Source organism: Rhipicephalus sanguineus, chromosome 10 (assembly GCF_013339695.2).
Source record: "Rhipicephalus sanguineus isolate Rsan-2018 chromosome 10, BIME_Rsan_1.4, whole genome shotgun sequence".
NCBI lineage: Eukaryota > Metazoa > Arthropoda > Arachnida > Ixodida > Ixodidae > Rhipicephalus > Rhipicephalus sanguineus.
The window spans coordinates 130502709-130520639 of record NC_051185.1 but is presented as its reverse complement, the minus strand read 5'-3'; the positions used below and the strand labels follow the sequence as shown (position 1 = coordinate 130520639).

General features: G+C 44.8%; 1 protein-coding gene across 3 annotated transcripts in view; it reads right to left on the bottom strand.

Moving 5' to 3' along the window:
- LOC119372450 (calcium-dependent secretion activator) overlaps positions 1-17931 on the bottom strand; it is a 1123203-nt gene that overhangs the window by 684051 nt on the left and 421221 nt on the right. For all 3 annotated transcript variants that reach the window (XM_049419575.1, XM_049419577.1, XM_049419576.1), the window contains one exon: positions 14559-14622. In XM_049419575.1, the coding sequence (XP_049275532.1) occupies positions 14559-14622 (64 nt within the window). The remainder of the gene's footprint in view (positions 1-14558; positions 14623-17931) is intronic.

Genomic DNA, 17931 nt, shown 5'->3' with positions numbered 1-17931 from the left:
GTCACGACCACGTGACAATATTCACGGCTGCTGTGCTCCACAAAACTTGAGGCGGTTATTGACGCCGCATGAATAAAAAAAAGCGTGCTGGAAAGCTTAATCATCGGCGTTGGCTTCTTTGAACTGTAAACATATTTTTCTGCACATTCAACAGAAAAACATTAAAAGTGACAGTAATTTCACATAACGTCACGTGAACTTCCATCATGCCACCGTCATCCAGCTTGTCCACCAAGCCATCCACCAAAACATGCTTTGCTGGCCACCATCATCCACTATTTTCCACTTAACACCAAAAGAAGCTCGCCACCACCACCACCATCTGCCACCATTTTTTCCAGTCTCGCCATCATCAGCCATTATGACCACCACAGCTTCCACCATATCCACTATTCTTTCCACCTTGTCCACTATTGTTTCCGCCTTATCCACCAAGAATTCCAGCATCCACCAACCCACGATTTTCAATAGGGAATAGAGTTATCTGTTTTTATGTAGCAAAAATTGTTCGTTCTAAAGAAGTATATTGATAGATGTAGGCCGAACATGGAAATTTTTGCGTAGAATACGAACCATTGGAAGACTTTACTTATCATATGCATGACGTGTTTAACCCAAGGGAAGAAGGTGACTTTTAAGGGCTAGTTTTTCTTTGTTAGACACAATAATATGATAACTCACAGACAATAATGCCAAGGAAAGTATAGGGGATGTTATTTGTAGTAATTAGGATATAAATGTGAAGAAAGTAAAGTGGACGAAAAGATAACTTGCCGCCGGCAGGGACCGAACCTACGACCTTCGAATAACTCTACGACTGAGCTACGGGCGGTCATCCTTTCGGCTCATTCACTTATGAGGCATATATGTGCATTTAAACCTAGGAGTGTTAGTCAGCGCCGATCGCCGCCATGGCGGCGAGTGTGGAACACTCAATTTCTGCCTGTTGGCGTCACGTAGCGCGTGATCCTTTTACGAGCCGGCAGCTGACCAATAATCCCTCGCATACTACCTGAAGGCATCAAGTCTGCCAGAACAAGACCCTCGCTAGAGCACGCGATGACGTGTTCCGAATGAGAAGCCGTTCTCCGGAAACACTCACAACCCGAACATGATTGGCACGCGACGGTGGTGCCGCTGGTGCTCAACTAGCGAAACACAAGTCCGCACGAAGTACATGTGCATTGTGTGTAGCGTTTCGCTACGTGCAAATCGTTTTGCACAATTAGGAGGAACATATAAACTGTTTCAAGTGGACAGTGGTTTCACTTTTTTTTTCGCAATGAAGTAATTCTCGACTTTCGGATGTCTTTCTTGGAAACAAGAACTGATCAGTACCTCACGAAAAAGGTTTTTAGCACGATAACATTTGTTCCCTCATTGTGTCCACCAAAGGGTTAAGGCAACAGACAGTTCATTGGTGTAGTTCGTACTGTTTCTGTTAATGTCGTAGGTCTCTATGATGACTTTTTTTGTTTGTCACTGAGCCTATCACTGTATTATGAATCAGTGGCTTGCTCTGAATGTTCGTGCTGGTAATCGATAATTATTTTCATATTTTATCTGGTGCTCTCGTCTGCGCACTTTCCACTTTGCCTCTAGACTACACAAACGAAAACGTGTACATGTTCGCATTTATGTCGTATGCAATAAAGTATCAGTCATGCGCTGCCTATGTGTGCTTCTTTGCCATCCAAGTTTTATTTTGCACTGTACAAGTCAATTCAAGACGAAACAATACTGCCTTAGTTTCAGTATCGTAACATTAATTCGTTTCGATTAACACAAATTATACCAATCGGAGTCTCGTTAGTTCTTTTTACTAAGTTTGATAAATTTGAGCTTAAATTTCCCATAGAAGATAAGCAGGGGCGTAGCCAGAAATTTTTTCGGGGGGGGGGGGGTTCAACCCCCCCTGGCTACGCCCCTGAAATAAGCTGAACATAAACCAAGTGCCATATAACCAACTAGCCCAAAAATCCACGTTGACAAGCTGGTGTCGTCAGCATGGATTATAACTTTAGCATTGTTATCAATGTTTGCGATTCCGTAAGTCAAAATTATAAATAGAAAATATCCCCAAATGCTTCCCCGGGGAACGCCATATTTAACCTGTTCTTCATGCGCGCATTCCATCTGCAAATTTCAGTCTCCGTTCGGCGTTTTAAATACGATGAGTATGAAGAATCTTCTGTTTCTAATACCTTAAATTCTCACTTTCTAAACAAAACATGCAGCTCACAAAGCAAAGTGCTTTACACAAGTCTTCAGAATAAACCAAGTGCCATTTTTTTACAGTGAGAACCCTCTAATTTAAAGTTTTTTTGGGGAAGAAGACAAAGTGCAGTCACTTTATTTGTATGAAAACCCGAGTGAGCGGGTTGTATGTATAAGATTATGAATGTATATACTAGATGTCGTTCTTTGCCCTCCTAACTTTGACAGCTTTGAGACGGAAGGAAAACAGGGCAAGTGGCCCTTTACTCCTCCCCTCTGGCTCCTACAGATAAATACGCTTACACAAACGATGCAAGCTCAATTTTCTTTGAAAATATGTGGGCCATTGTAACTTTAAACTACACCACATTGTTTCCTTCCATATAAAACGTTAGCTGTTCATGATTGGTAAAAATTTTCTGGTTCATGCCACAGCACCTGCTCATAATGAGGTGCAACTAATATGCGAAACTGATCCATCACGTACTGAACAATTATGTGCGACTTCGTAAACATTAAGAGAATAAACTATTTTCAATGCGGCATAGTGTTGGCCATTGGTTCTCCGCTATATGTAAAAAAATTTTGTTGTGCCATAAAATCGCCTTCTTGTTACGCGGCGTCCTAAGCTGCGAAAACTCGCGTCGTTAAAATGACGCGTGCATACTAAACAGCGCATTACTATGCTGGACAACACCTAAACATTTTTTCGAACAGCCGGAGAGAGTCTCATTCTGAACTTAATTCAAGAAGGCTGCCCGCCACTCACATTATAGCAGCTGGAGAGGTGCATTCTTATGCATATAATAAATATTTTTTAGTTTTAGTATAACGATGTTGAGCTGTTCGTGCGCGTATACAACTCTCTCTGAACTCCTTCTTGCCGAGAAAAAGGGACAGAGAGAAATTAACATAATTAGAACCAGGCAAGAGCCTTTGCAGTTGGGCAGTCTTAGTGCATAAACTGTGCACCCTGACCATCTCCATGGTCCGGTTGATCAAGTTGCGGGGCAAGCTTGAAAGCTGGGCTTCTCTATGTGCTTGAGTACACTGCCTTATTTATCACCCTGTTACAAGCCGCTGTGATCACTGCAAGCTACCATGTTATAAGGATGGCAAAGCAGGTTACTCGAATAATGAAACAGAAACCTTGTTTAGCTCTCCTGGCTCTGCACAACTTACACACTCAATATTTCTGCCCATTCATCGACTGACAGCAGCTTGGATATGGAGCAGTGGCGATGCTATTTGTTTTCAAAGAAAAAAGTTATTTTCCTGAAAAAGAAGAGCGTTTGATCGGGCCATAAAACGTTTACTGGCTGTCAGCTGTATTTGCGTCGCCGAAGATGCACATTTCAGGCCAGGCAGAACAAAATAAAAGCATGACAGAGTGCTCTAACGTCCCTACTCAGCCATAACCTCCTCTGCAATGCAGGAGCACTAGGGGTGAAAGCATCGTATAGGCAGCCTGCATCGCAGAGAGCCTACAATTGATGGTCGTGACACGGAGGAATCTTCACAGCAGGATCGTAGGGCAAATTTCATTATATAATCAATCGCTTTCCGTGATGAACAAGAACTACGCCAGAGCCGTTGGTTTCCCAGTGTGCAGCCGACAATGAGCACTATCGAACTCTGCCCCCCTAACTAAACGCCCCCTTTGCCGCCCTCCCCCCCCCCCCCCCCCCCCATAGATACGCTTACGGACGCTGCCTTTGAAGGTGTCTTGTACTTTTACGGGGAGACGACAGAAGAATGGTGTATTTACAATATTTACACGAGCAGAGTGAAAACCAAGATGGCGAAGCAGGAAGCAACCCGTCCTCTTCTTCGTCCCCTAGATAAGTGGCACATAGCATTACCCTCCAACATCAAAAGCACCGACTCGGTGCACTCGAGCAAAAACGGTAGCGAAAATATTCACTATACACATGTATCAGTGGGGTCTGGTTTATGATATGGTTTCAGACGGACAACATGAACAATGTCAGTGCGGGCTTGTGTCGATGGGGACGAAGACAATGGTTCGATTTAATAGGTCACCTGAGTCACTTGGCGGCATGCACTGTATGGTCCGGTGTAATGGAACATAAGATTTTTCAGAAAGCCCAACATGGCGTGCTGGACACCAAAGGAGGAGAAGAGATCCAGGAAGAAAGTGGGCGTTTCTGTTCCGGCAGTCATAACGGGATTGTTGGTTCGGATGCGACTCGGTTAACCAAATGCGCGCAAGTTGACATGCATGGATGGCGCGGGCAATATCTTCTTGAGCATACTCAGTAGGTGGGCACGTGGAAGGAGGCATCATCCTGTCAATAGGGAACGTTGGATTTCAGCTGGATAATAGAAAGAAAACCGCCTCATGCTGGGACGTGCTTACGCGAACGTGACAAAAGGCAATGCTGTATCCCAATCTTGGTGGTCGGCTGACTTGCCAGCATGTCGGTAATGGTTTGGCTCATCCATTCCGTCAAGCCATTCGCCTGTGGATGGTAGGCTGTGGTTAGCTTGTGTTTGGTCGAGCAAGACGTCAGGATGTCATTGATGACCTTCAAAAGAATCTGGCTGCCACGGTCGGTTAAGAACTGCCGCGGAGACCTGTGCTGAGGGATAACGTTGTGGAGCAAGAAGTCTTCTACATGGGAACCATCGTTAACAGCGCAACACGACACAACACAAGAGAAGACCAGCCAGACGAGCACAGGTGCAAACTAACAACTGATTTATTGAGGCAAATCTCCAGGCAGGGCTGGGCAAAGATACTTTGAAATTGTATCGCGATACGATACAAGATACTCAGGCAAGAAGTATTTGAGATACAGATACAAGATACTGCAACACTGATTGTATCCGATACGATACATTCCAAATGTATCTTAAGATACTTCGATACATTCTCAAATTTGTTAATATATATCTATATAACGCAGCATTAAACGCCTATGCACATAAATGTTCGCTTGAAAATTTATTAACTACGATCAATTGTGCTTCATTTGAATGAAAACGCTTAGTATCTCAAAAGTTTTGTAGTTCTTGTCCAGGGTATATATCTGTCATTCTGAAACAACTTATTGGCGTTGTTTCAGCTGCTTAACATGACAGTTCTTTATACATTTCGCTGATAGTTGTTCTTGCTTGTAGCTTTTGTAATTGATGGGAGCTAGTCGCTGCTCCGCTTGCGGACCAGCGAGCGGGTTATAAACTAGCCATATGAACTTCGATAAGAAGCCTCCGCACGATGGTGCAAATACCGCTGTGGAGTTCTACCTTGCAGGTAAACATATTACGGTTTTCGCAATAAGGGATCACCGGACAGGTGTACGTCACCAAGAACATGTGCAGTCGAGAAATGTTTCAGGCGTATTTTACAGTTGCGCAAAGCGCTGCAGGACACCCACGCTATTCACACTATTGTCCCTTATAGATCCGATTACCTGATGATTAGCAACAGTAAAAGAATTCAGGGAAGCCTAAGCAACGAAAACAAATATATCTAAGTATAAAATAGAAAAGCGGTTCCGTATCAAACACAGCGAATAAGTATAGAAACACAGTACAGAAAGCACCCCCAAGAGCTAAAAATAATTGTTGCGTTTTACGTCGAAAAACCACAATATGATTATGAAAGACTCTCTATGGAGGGCTCCGGAAACTTTGACCACCTGGGGTTCTAAAACCTACACATAAGGTACTAAGGTGCGTATTTGGGCCGGTTGGTACATGTTCAACGATACGAGAAACAGCGCGACACACGGGACAGTGAAAGAGACGGACCAAGCGCTGACTTACAACCAAGGTTTTATTCCGTACATGGGGGTATATATAGCACACGCAACATGAAAGGAAGGAGAGGAGAACAGTGACGTGGAACTTTGTTCACAAATTCTATGAAAGCTTCTGAAAAGCTTTCATAGAATTCGGGGTTCTGTGGGCAGCCACCTAGCTGCGCACAGCTCCGTATGCGGCTGTCATGCAATGTTCGATCAATGTAAGATACTTCGGCGATACAGTGATCAACGAGCACGTGAGATTTATGAGGCATTTTGCATTGACAAAAAAGGTGATATGTGCGTGAGTGTGCCTTCGTTAGCGCTCCTCACCAGGGAAATTGCCTATCTGTCTAGTGGATGATTATTTTTTCAGAAGCTTTCATAGAATTCGTGAACAAAGTTCAACGTCACTGTTCTCCTCTCCTTCCTTTCATGCTGCGTGTGCTATATATACCCCCATGTATGGAATAAAACCTTGGTTGTAAGTCAGCGCTTGGTCCGTCTCTTTCACTGTCCCGTGTGTCGCGCTGTTTCTCGTATCGCTACACATAAGCACAGGGGCCTCTACCATTTTCCCTCCATCGAAATCCCGCTACAGGAACTTCGGGCCAGCAGTCAAGCGCCATAAACACCGGACCACCGCGGAGGGTAACCCCTAATAGCTACGACAATTAAATTCAGTGCCCATGGAAAATGGCGTAAACCGACTCTTTGGGACGCTCATGAGAAAAACGGAGCATTTGATATAACAGTGTTTCTCCAATGCCTTCGCGAACGTATTCAAGATGGCGCCTACTAATTTACGGTATTATAATGCAAACTCAATTTTGCCATATTACGTAGCAGTAAGCAGAATTGTCGTTACTGTATACTCCAGGCGCGCCCAGATTATTATATATTTGTTCTCAACATCACCTTTACATAACAGTAAATTCAAGTGGAATGTAAATATGTAAACCTATGTACCACTTGAAGAAGAACAGTAGCAGAAATGACGCAGACAGTTAATAGGAATGAAGCAGACAGCTTACCTTGGCAGCACGTTAAAGGCATATTGCAGTAAGCAGACGGCAGAAAAAAACAATACAGAGGCATAGAAGAACAGACTGTTGGGCGAGTTGGTAATGCATTCTGTAAAAACTGCGCGAAAAACGTGGACAAAGGGAGAACCGGATGCGCTTGTGCCGTCCGGTTCTCCCTTTGTCCACGCTTTTCGCGCAGTTTTTACAGAGGCATAGGTAATGTATGGGATGGAAAAGAAGGGCAGCTAAGAAAAAACTTCTGCTAACAATCAAATTACGATTTTAAAACTCTTTGAATAAAGGAAAAACTGAGCCACGCCAAGATAGCGTCTGTTAGTTGAATGCTTGTTCTGTTAAATCCAGCATCGGCGCCATTGTAGCTACAGCTGTTAGAATCTTATTTGCATATAAGTGAATCTCATTGCACGTAACGCAAACTTACATCCACGAGATACTTCAAATCGCCGATGTGTGAATGCCACGAGAGGCAAAACAACCCGCCATACTTGCATTCTTCAGACTTCGTAACGAAGCACCACACAAGAGGAACTTGGATAAGGATTTTACAGCGGCATCAGGATGTGTGCGAAAGACGGCGCACGCTTTCTAGTACGCGGCACAGGAGAGTGGCTAAGTGCCAAGTGTCATGGCACTGACAAAACATAAAAGAAATAAACGATTAAACAAAAATTCAGCTGGGCGCAGACGATCGCGCGCCTGTGTGTCGAGACGACGCGACCGCCACTTCGTAACCTTGCTCAACCAATACATCGGGACGCTTAGAGCTTATCGCCTATCCTCGCTGGAAAACTATTGCGTAGAGATAAAATAATGTCACTGCCTTTAGTTATATTCTGGTGACTTAGTAGCAGCAGTATCAGCTTGAGAAGCGGAGCTCGGCCAACGTCTATTGCTTCGCATGGTGGTGGTGCGACCGCAGTATCTTGTATCTTAAGATACACGATACATTCTTCAATGTATCGGAAATACAGATACAGATACTTGTTTTGCGAGACGTATCGCGATACAGATACAAGATACACAAAGAGTATCTACACTCTAAGCCAAAAGAGAGCAACGGGGGTATAGGGGTTCCTCCTTTGAGGGAGCAAGTGCATTGCCACTCCCATTACTCTCCTAAAAGGAGCAACGGCAAGGGGACGAACTGTTGCTCTCCTTGAGGACCAACTGTTACTCCTTTCTGATGCTCCTCAAGGGAGCAACGGATGCTCCTTCCCGTTACTCCTTAGTTTCTTCTTGGGCCGAAAAAAAATTCGTTTTTGATTGACTTCCAGAGCACATTGAAGTTTATACACATATTTGTTTGGATGTACAAATGATACACAGACATCTCGTTCAGAAAGAAATTTCAGAAAATTCGCAACAAACACACAGGATTCGAACTCGCGACCACTTAATCACCATGCGCGCACGCTAACCACTGCGCCACCAAACGCTACGGCGCCGTCTGAAAGGAAACGGGGTTATGTAGGTACCGACGGGTCGTTGCGTGTTGTGACATGTTAGTGAAATGAGTATAGGCGTGCAGAACCAGTGGTGATGTTCGAAAGAGAATAGAAGGTAACAATGTATACATCTGAAAACGTCAAGGCAATGAGTCTCTCGCGAAAACACAGGCTTTGCCGTGCTCCCTTTGCGCTAGCTAAAAGGCCAGTTTTTTTTCTCTTTTTTTCTTTTTTGCCCGGAGGTGTGCTTTCTTCTTCTTTATTATCATTGTTATTATTAATATCAATATTAATAATATTATTTTTTGCGGAAGAGTCGCCTCCCCTTTGAAAAGACAACACCGCCCGAGCTGATAACGTCCGTTTGCTCTGAGATTAAACACAAATTCAAACTACCGGACCCGATTGCGATAACTGTCCTCCCGCCAAAATCAGCCAGTGACAAGGTAGAGAGGAGGGGGTAGGGGAGGCAGCGGCGTTAGCTCGCTGTCAGTCTCGTTGTCAGCATAAAACCGCAAATGTAAAGTCTATCAACTGTGTACTTCTCTCAACCGCTTGTTTGTCGCGAAGTATACACGGAGTCTCGTGAAGCTTCGCATTTTATTGCCACACTCTCAGGCTATATATTTATGCCAAATGTTATACGCAAACACGCCATTTGACTTGCGACGACAACAGCTTCAGGTGCTGGCGTTCTAGTGCAACCATGCCTTTTATTGGGCGATTTTAGCTTGTATTGTGGGCTTTTAGCTTTACGTTACCGTGTTACGAGTTGCCGGAACGAATCTGCGCATACGAGGGCCTTTACGGAACGTGAACTACTCTCCGGATTGGCTTTACGTTTACGGCCCTATCTCGAAAATCCACATTCGTTCGCGGCTACTCGCGATACCCGCTTTGCCGAGGCTCCAGCCGCCGAGTAAAAACTAAGCCGAAGTGCGAGCGGTAATTGCGATCACTCTGTTTCAGCGGCTAGAGTCACTAGAGTGACCTAGAATTAGAATACCGAAGCGGTAAAAACGTGAGAAGCCTTGACATAAATACCCCGACAGGCTGGATAGGTGACGCCATCTAGCGGGAACAAGATGAAGCAGGCAAGCAAAAATTTGTTATTTCAGAAACATCGTGCGTTCCACTTCTGGTGTAAATGCCTTGCCGCGGCATTATTACGAATGAGTTACCTTTTCAGTCATTTTTTCCCCTCTAAAACACTAGGCGAAAACAAACGTGTCCACGACTATGGTTGCACGAAGCGTCACAAGATGGCGACACCATCGTCGGATAACCAGGTATTCTACGCTAAAAACCCCTCGAGATATTTCTGCAGCGGTTATACAATCTTATATAAATTAAATATAATTTAAATGCCGTTATCATCAACATTTCATGGTTTATTCAAACGTAAAGGTATCCGTTTACGTACGGGGAGGTAAAACCTTTCTAAAACATGTGTTCCGGTAACACGGTAACATTAAAAAGTTCACGTACAAGCCAAATGTCCCTATTAGCGTGCGTATCTCTCTGTTCAGTTTACAAAAACTAGTTTCCTTATGCCAGCCCGCAAGAAAATGTGGCCCATGCATCGACCGATACAGGGTGCGTCCTGCAGGAGAGCAGCGGTTGCGCGCCGAGAGAAACTGTTGCCGTTCGTCCTTCTGTTGCTCCCTTCCAACCTAACCCTAAACGCTTACTCCCCCAACTTGAGCCATGTTAGCCATCTTGTTCCAGTTGGTCTTTTTGGGGAGTAACAGTTGGTCTTTAGGACTAAAACTGGCAGTTACTCTCGTTTTTTCCATTTTTGGCTTAGAGTGTAAGATAGTATCGAAGATACATGTATCTTCGATACTGCCCAGCACTGTCTCCAGGTATATATACCAACAGGCTGCGCAGGCGCATCGCCACAACAATCCTCGGAAAAATCAAACATATCGCGAAAGAAAATCAATTTCAGCTTTATGGAATAATTGCGTTAGCTGCGGAAAGAAGTCGGTTGGCGTATGCAATAACACAATCCTGACCACGTTGATTTTGGCCGATAACAGTAATAATGCCATGACCGCTGGCATCGGTGCGTACTTCGGTAGGTGCAAAGTCGTCAAAATGAGCGAACACGGATGAAGTGAGTAGGTCTACAAGATGAGAAAAAGCCGACGCTTGGCTGGGTTCAGTTGGCGTAACGGAGGGTGGATCAACGAGCCTGCCTGTCGACATGATGGGTTGCCCAAGAAGACGCCCGCTGTGTGTGCTTCAGATATACCCATCTCCTCCACCAAAGATGTTACGGGGAGAAGAAGGCTGTGTTTACAATATCTACGCGAGCACAGTGGTCAGGGAGACAACAACCAAGATTTAGAGTAGAGTAGATTCTAGAAACTCTGACACAAACCTACGCTGGGGGATTGGCCAAGAACCGGATAGTTTCTAAAATATAATTCCTAAAATAAAGCTTAAATTTTTTGCTATTGAAGATGAACGAAGTAAAAATGAAACAAAAAATATTGAGAATAGAATAATAGAATATTTATTTAATATAAGCAATGAAGGGGAGAATTCGAATTCAAAAAAGTAATTTGGAAAAGTAGAAAAACAGGAGTACAAATTGATTTTATAGCCTAAAATCTCTGTGACCCTTTAAGAAACTCCTGCAGGGCATCGGCAATTTTCCCGTCACTGCATCCAAGAGACAAAGCCCCGAAAGAAAGTACATTTGGTGCACTTAAATCTAATCTAAGGAGTCGGAAGACGGTACCTAAAGTAAATTTGCGCAAGGTAGAGTATCTATTACAGTGAATCAGATAATGTTCTGTTGTCTCATGTACTCCGCAAAAAGAACAATTAGGGGAAGCTGCCAGACCAGCTCTGTGTAAGATGGCGAAGCAGGAACCAACCCATCCTCCTGCTCTTATTCGTCCCCTAGGTAAGTGGCACATAACAATACGGTAGGCCAGTACTCGGTGCCGCAGTGCGGTACGTAAGCAGCGAAGCCCGCTATCAGCCATCACACGTGTCCTCAAGGTAAGAAGCTACGTGAAGCTTGGATATTGAAACTTACTAATTGCATCAGGGGGAAAATTCATCGCGAACACAGCGGAGACACAAGAAGAAAGGACACAGTACAGCACTCGTACTGTGTCCTTCTCGTCTTGTGTCTTCATCCTGTTGGCGCTGATTTTTTCCACTCACGCACCGTATCCAACTAGCCCACCTCTCCATCTTAATAATTGCAAAGAGCCATCGCCTACAACATGCGCGTGCAGCCAGCACTTCCGTGAAGAATATTTCTGCTACGGCGTGGGGCTGCGATATTCAGTGAGGAGCACCACTATTTAAAAGTCTGAATCCCTCACGCACGCTCCTCGGTTGTTACAACCATGTGATCTGTGTTGCATTCGTGGTATATAGGGTTGTTGGGTCTGAAAAATATTGTTGTTGCTAATAGCACTGCATCCAGTTGGATCTACGAACACGCCCACTTTGCGACTCCAGTCGGAAGTCCTCAAAGAGAAATAAAACTTGCTTCTGTGCAATATTAGAGATACAGCAACAGCATTTCTAAGTACACAATGAAATGTGTCAGATGGAATGCTGCTAAGCAGGTGTGCCATCAAGGTGTTCTAGCTCCCCATGAAAGATGCATTGCTTTCTACGAGAGCCATATGCAGGCACAATAGCTGTGCACTACCCCAACAGAAAACTGTGCGGAGGTTGCTGGTTGGGCTACGCAAAGCGCATATGAAACTCAAGTGGTGCTCCTCCTTGATCATTACTCTCGACACAACGCTAGAGTGACTGTGTTGTAGAGTAGCCGCCATTGCAATCGTGCTGGAATGCGATTAAACACACTAATGTCTATTCACTGAACTACAAACAAGAAATTTGTCCATGTCCTGGCTGCTGCTATTGTTACAGTCACAAGAATATGTCTAGCAAGGAAGCAAACTTCTTTTTTTTTTTCCTACAGTGGAGGACGCCGGGGCTGAAGACTGAAAGGCCTGACAAAGGGTATCCCTCAACATCATGCAAGGGATCTCAGCTGCACTTGCAAGTCACACGGAAGCACAATAAAAGCATACCATAGCCCTATGAAGTTAGAATCAAATAACTATGGTTTAATTTACTGTTTCAGTACATTCAAAAGCAGATAACAGTACAATAAAAGCATACCATAGCACTATGAAGTTAAAATAAATTAACTGGGTGATTCCACGTAAGATCGAACAATCGATGGCTGGTCGACCTCTCAAATTTATTTCAAAATTTTATATATTATTGCCTGATGAGTGGAAAGAAGAGATCCGCAATTTCTTTTGCCGCCAAAAATTTTATCGAAGCACAGGAAATCAATAATGACGAAGAGGTGGAGTGGACCGCTCATCCGCTCTGCTGTTTTGGCCAACTTTCGTTATGAATTGCACAAAATATATTAAAGTTAGGTAGCTGAAATTTCTTTAACTAAATATATGCATATTTTTGCTTCTGCTCAGGTATTTTTAGTTTTGATGTGTAGTGTAGATGTTTTTATAAAAAAACTCAAAATTGGCCCAGGAAACGTTATTTTCTTTACTTTGAAGGTCTTTATCTCGAAAAATCTTTGTAGCAGAGCGAAAAAATTGCGCATTACGTTCTTCGCACGCTTATCTACCACACTGCCGAATCTTATATTTATATAAATTTTCAGTGAAGAGATATGATCGGGCTGAGTTAAAGAAAACACCGGACAATGAAAATTTCTGACGACAATTAAAAAAAAACATTTTTATAGTTCTTAAACTTTGTCCACTTATTCTCCTCCATATCAGCTTTCATAATCATTGAAAACATGTTGCATAATGTCGTTGCACTAATAGTTACGACCCCTCCAATGAGACCCTTAGGCAAGGATTGGCAATTCCGAATTCTTGCCCAGCAAGTGTATAAAATGCAGGCAGGATTGAATTGCTTTTTATTAAAAGGCCAGCAGGTACCGAAAAAGGTGTCGCCGGCACTGAAGACGTTAATTTTGAAATTATTTCGTCACTGCAGCGGCCATGAGCGCGGGGCTACCGAGCAGGCGCGCGTTGTAAGAGACGGCGCAGTGAGCGCTCGTTTTCGCGCCCTCAGACCGATTGAGTTCGAAACAGCAACACCTCTGGGGTGACTTGAACGCACGTACACCCGTAGTCGCAGTGATCTGGTTAATGACATCGATTTATTTTTCAGGGGGCATAAGAATGTCATCAAATAATAATAATATCTGGGGTTTAACGTCCCAAAACCACCATATGATTATGAGAGACGCCGTAGTGGAGGGCTCCGGAAATTTCGACCACCTGGGGTTCTTTAACGTGCACCTAAATCTAAGTACACGGGCCTCAAACATTTCCGCCTCCATCGAAAATGCAGCCGCCGCGGCCGGGATTCGATCCCGCGACCTTCGGGTCAGCAGTCGAGTGCCATAACCACTAGACCACCGTGGCGGGGCATAAGAATGTCATCGTTAAACTGTGCGTTCCGTGAAGATCTTTCATTGCAGTGGTAGCAAAAGCACGCGTAGCACAAGTAGTGCGTTTCACTGGCAGTCACTGATCTTTCGGGCGTTAAACGTTTCTTCAAAGCGTATATGCCTAGGTCGGTAACTGCGAAATTTTGGCTTCTTTGCGATAATTAAAGGAGTACTGACACGATTATGAGACATCGCAAAAGGGACATTTTTTGCTTCGGATGAGAGCTCCCCTCCACCTCTTCGTCATTGTTGATTTCCTGTGGTTCGAAAAAATTTTTGGCGGCAAAACAAATTGCGGATCTCTTCTTTCCACTCATCAGGCAATAATATATAAAATTTTGAAATAAATTTGAGAGGTCGACCAGCCATCGATTGTTCGATCTTACGTGGAATCACCCAACTATTGCTCAGTTTACTGTATTGCTTAGTACATTCAAAGACACAGCAAAATTAAATTTGCCAACACCTTAGAAAATACAAGGCTCAATAACCTGGAAAATGCTTTACCATCTCACAGTGCTTGAGATCATCAACATCTCATTGTTTTATTGCTTTTGTGAATTGTCGAAGCATTAGGTGTGCAGTATTAAATACTCACCCTTTCTAGCAGGGACAGAGTAGCCTTGAGGGCACCCTCCGGCCTCCCAAAGGGAAAACAGTACCTGCACAAAGCGTTGGCCAACCTCAGCTTGCAGCCCCGAACGCAGCGCCATCAAAAGATCACTTCATCACAGAAGAGCATCGAGTACGACAATCCTCGTGTCTTAATAATACACCATGAACTATGACACCATACTTTTTCTGGAACATCCCACAGGCTGGTGCAGCAAATGGACTGTTGATAAATCCTGAACACACTTTGTTGAGTACTAAAACTTATGTGCCATGCGTGAACTCTTCAGGAAGGCAATCATGATGAAAGTGATCAAATGTTTATTGCGATAGCAATTATATAGAGAGTCGCGGATGATTTCTGCAGTCGCCGCCGTTATGCACCGTATATATATATATATATATATATATATATATATATATATATATATATATATATATATATATATATATAAGCCCCAAAGAAAAATAATTCAGAAATACTTTCCGACGTGCAGAAGCGAACGGCCGACCTCTCGCAAGTGTGTTTTGTTAGTTCTATTTTTTATGCAAAAGCGCTGCTTTTCACCCACCCTGTAACGGCCGACAGGCTGACAGTATGAGTAAATAAAGATAAAAACGCGCGGCGTTAAGGTACGAACACACTGGCGGCGCGGCCCTCTCCCGCGCACCGCTCACCGGTCGCGAGACGCCGCTTTTCTCTCTTTCTCCCGCGGAGTGCCAACGCATTTCTGCCACCAAAGCAATCGCTCAGGGACCTATTTTTGCCGCTGTCGCCGGCTGCCGCGCAAGCAAACCGCCAATCAGCGCCTGCTTTCTCTCTTCTTTGTTCTCACACAGGCTGTCGTCATAGTAACCAGACATTGTTCTCCTCACCCGCGGCACCCCTCTCCGTCTTTCGGGGAGAAATCGCGAGCCGGCGGGCGCGCGCTCCTGGACATGTCTGCCCTTGTCTGATGACTCTCGCGCCGGCAATGTGGACAGCGTGCCACTGTTTGCCGCGCGGAGGTTCCGACGAGCGGGACGCCGCCGCGGCCTGCTTTCCGACAGTGTGTACGTACCTTTAGACGGCTAAGCCACGGAAAGTAGCGTCTTTCAGCGCGCTAACAGCGAGCTATTTATATACACCAGTTACTTCAGCGTGCTTTCTTACTCACCAGCGAGATGGCGCGATGTGCGCGCTTTACAGGTCGTCGCCCCGCTTATGCGAACGCCGAGGCTCTTCGCGCTAAAGGGCGTGGTCGCCTTCGCGCGCTCATTCCAAGGAAAGAAGGGGGCGGGCGGGGGGTTGTATGTCTTGTGGTTTCTCCGCGATGTCCGCGCTGAAGTCACAGAGCGTACGAAGGTCACTTCGCTCACTGCAGCGGCCGCATTTGCGAAAGGAGCGGGCTGTTCAAACAGAAATAAGTAACAACTGCGACATTTAGTTCGCGCTCGTCCTGTGTGTACCTGTTAATTCGTTTCGTGCGTCCTGCTTGATGTTTCAGCAGACCGCTTCAAGTATCGAGCTGTGATGCATGATAGTGCGCGCTCGTGCAGTGTCCGTTCTTTGGGCTCGAGCGACGCGCTGGCAATTTTGAGCTGCTTTCCGTTGTTCGCGTTACATTCCAATTTGTTGCTATCGCATTCATTGCTTCGCCGTTGCGGCGAAACTGTGATTTTTTTCTATATAACAAGCAAACTAACAAAAAACAAAATGGTATCTTCAAGTAAATACATTGCTTTGTGTAATGCAATCAATTTCGTCAAATTAAAGACTGCCATCTTACAAAAACTTGTAATTGCACCAAATAACACTGTAACAGTTAGGAATTATTCCTACTGTAGTTGATAATGCAATACCGCAGTATGGATGAATAGGCATTATTTGGCTGGGCTCCCTCTTTTCTCGGCCAAAAACCCAACAACTCACGTGAGGTAGACATTCTACACGTGTAGTAGAATGCTGGAATAAACCTTGCGTACATGAGATTTTTCTTATATTGCGTGCCTCTTTCAAGACATGGTAACCTTAAAGGGGTCATGAACCACATTTCTAAGTAATGATCTGATGACCTCATTATCGGAGTTTGCTGCCTCCCGAATCGATTGCCGCACAAATTTCTCGAGTCCGTCAACAACGAGCGGAGTTACGGGGGTTTGGCGCAGATTCTCGTCCCGACGAGTGCAGTGAAAGCTACACAGGGAGGGATGACACGGGGGAAAGAGCGCGCGTCATGAAACGCTTTCGCTCTCCAGCTGTGATTCGCGTACGCGAGTGTGGCTACCGTGTAAAGTTAGCAGACTGAGGATTGCGGCACTGGTAGGTGGCGGCACCCCATGGCAAGAAGCGCATCTGATCCGAACGCCGCTCTCGATTTATGTCGGCTATCGGCCAATGAGGATGCTATGTCGTTTGCAACGCGGAGAAACAGATACGCGATGTCAGCTGACAGGCGCCCTGCCCACCGACGTGAGTGAGAACCGGCCTCTGTTTGGAGAGAGGGCACCTAAGCAAACAGCTACTTCGCGCTCCGCGTGTAGCCTTTACGCGGCGTGCCCGACTGAAATATTTGGCTGGGCAGTTCATAGCCGTGTCAGCTTTCCGCAGGATGTGTTTCTTCAACAAGCCCGAGGGGTGCTTCATGACCCCTTTAAAGGGACACTGAAGAGCAAAACGATTTTTCTCGTATTAGTAAAGTACTCTTTCACGATGCCAAAAACGCCACGCTTGCTGCAAGAAGACGCTTAGTAAGTGAGAAAACGCGCAAAAAGAGAAATGTGGGTGGCGACGCCACCTGGAGGTTTCCGCACCATTTGCCGTGACGTCACATATTTTGACGGTGCCTACTAGGGACTACGTAGTTCCTAATCGTTAAAAATGAAGTGTATTGTCCTCTCAGGGGTCCATAGACTTAACATACCAAGTTTGGGGTAATCTTGTTGAGCTAATGGCGCCAAAATACGATAAATACACATTGAAATCCGTGACATCACGCGGAGAGATTTCAGCGCGAAATTTAAAAATGAAACTTTGAACTTGATTGTTTCTCCTCTATTAATAAACCTATGATGGCGAAATTAACGACGTTAGACTTCTCAAAGCGCAGTTTATCGATCTAAACCAATCTATTGTTCCTCTTTAGTGTCCCTTTAGGTTCCATCTACCCCTCCTGCCAGCTGGGTCAGTACATCACGCTTTCATGCAAGTGCATGCTTTGTTTTCCTGTGTCGCCAGCTACTTTACGAATGCAGATGTTCCACAGGCGTTCTTTTTCCGTGAAATGACCGCAGCGTAGCTAATGACAGCGCACACACATGCTTCCATGCTGAGGTCGCCATTTTCAAGAAGCAAGTCTTTCTAGCTGTGGCTTTAAAAG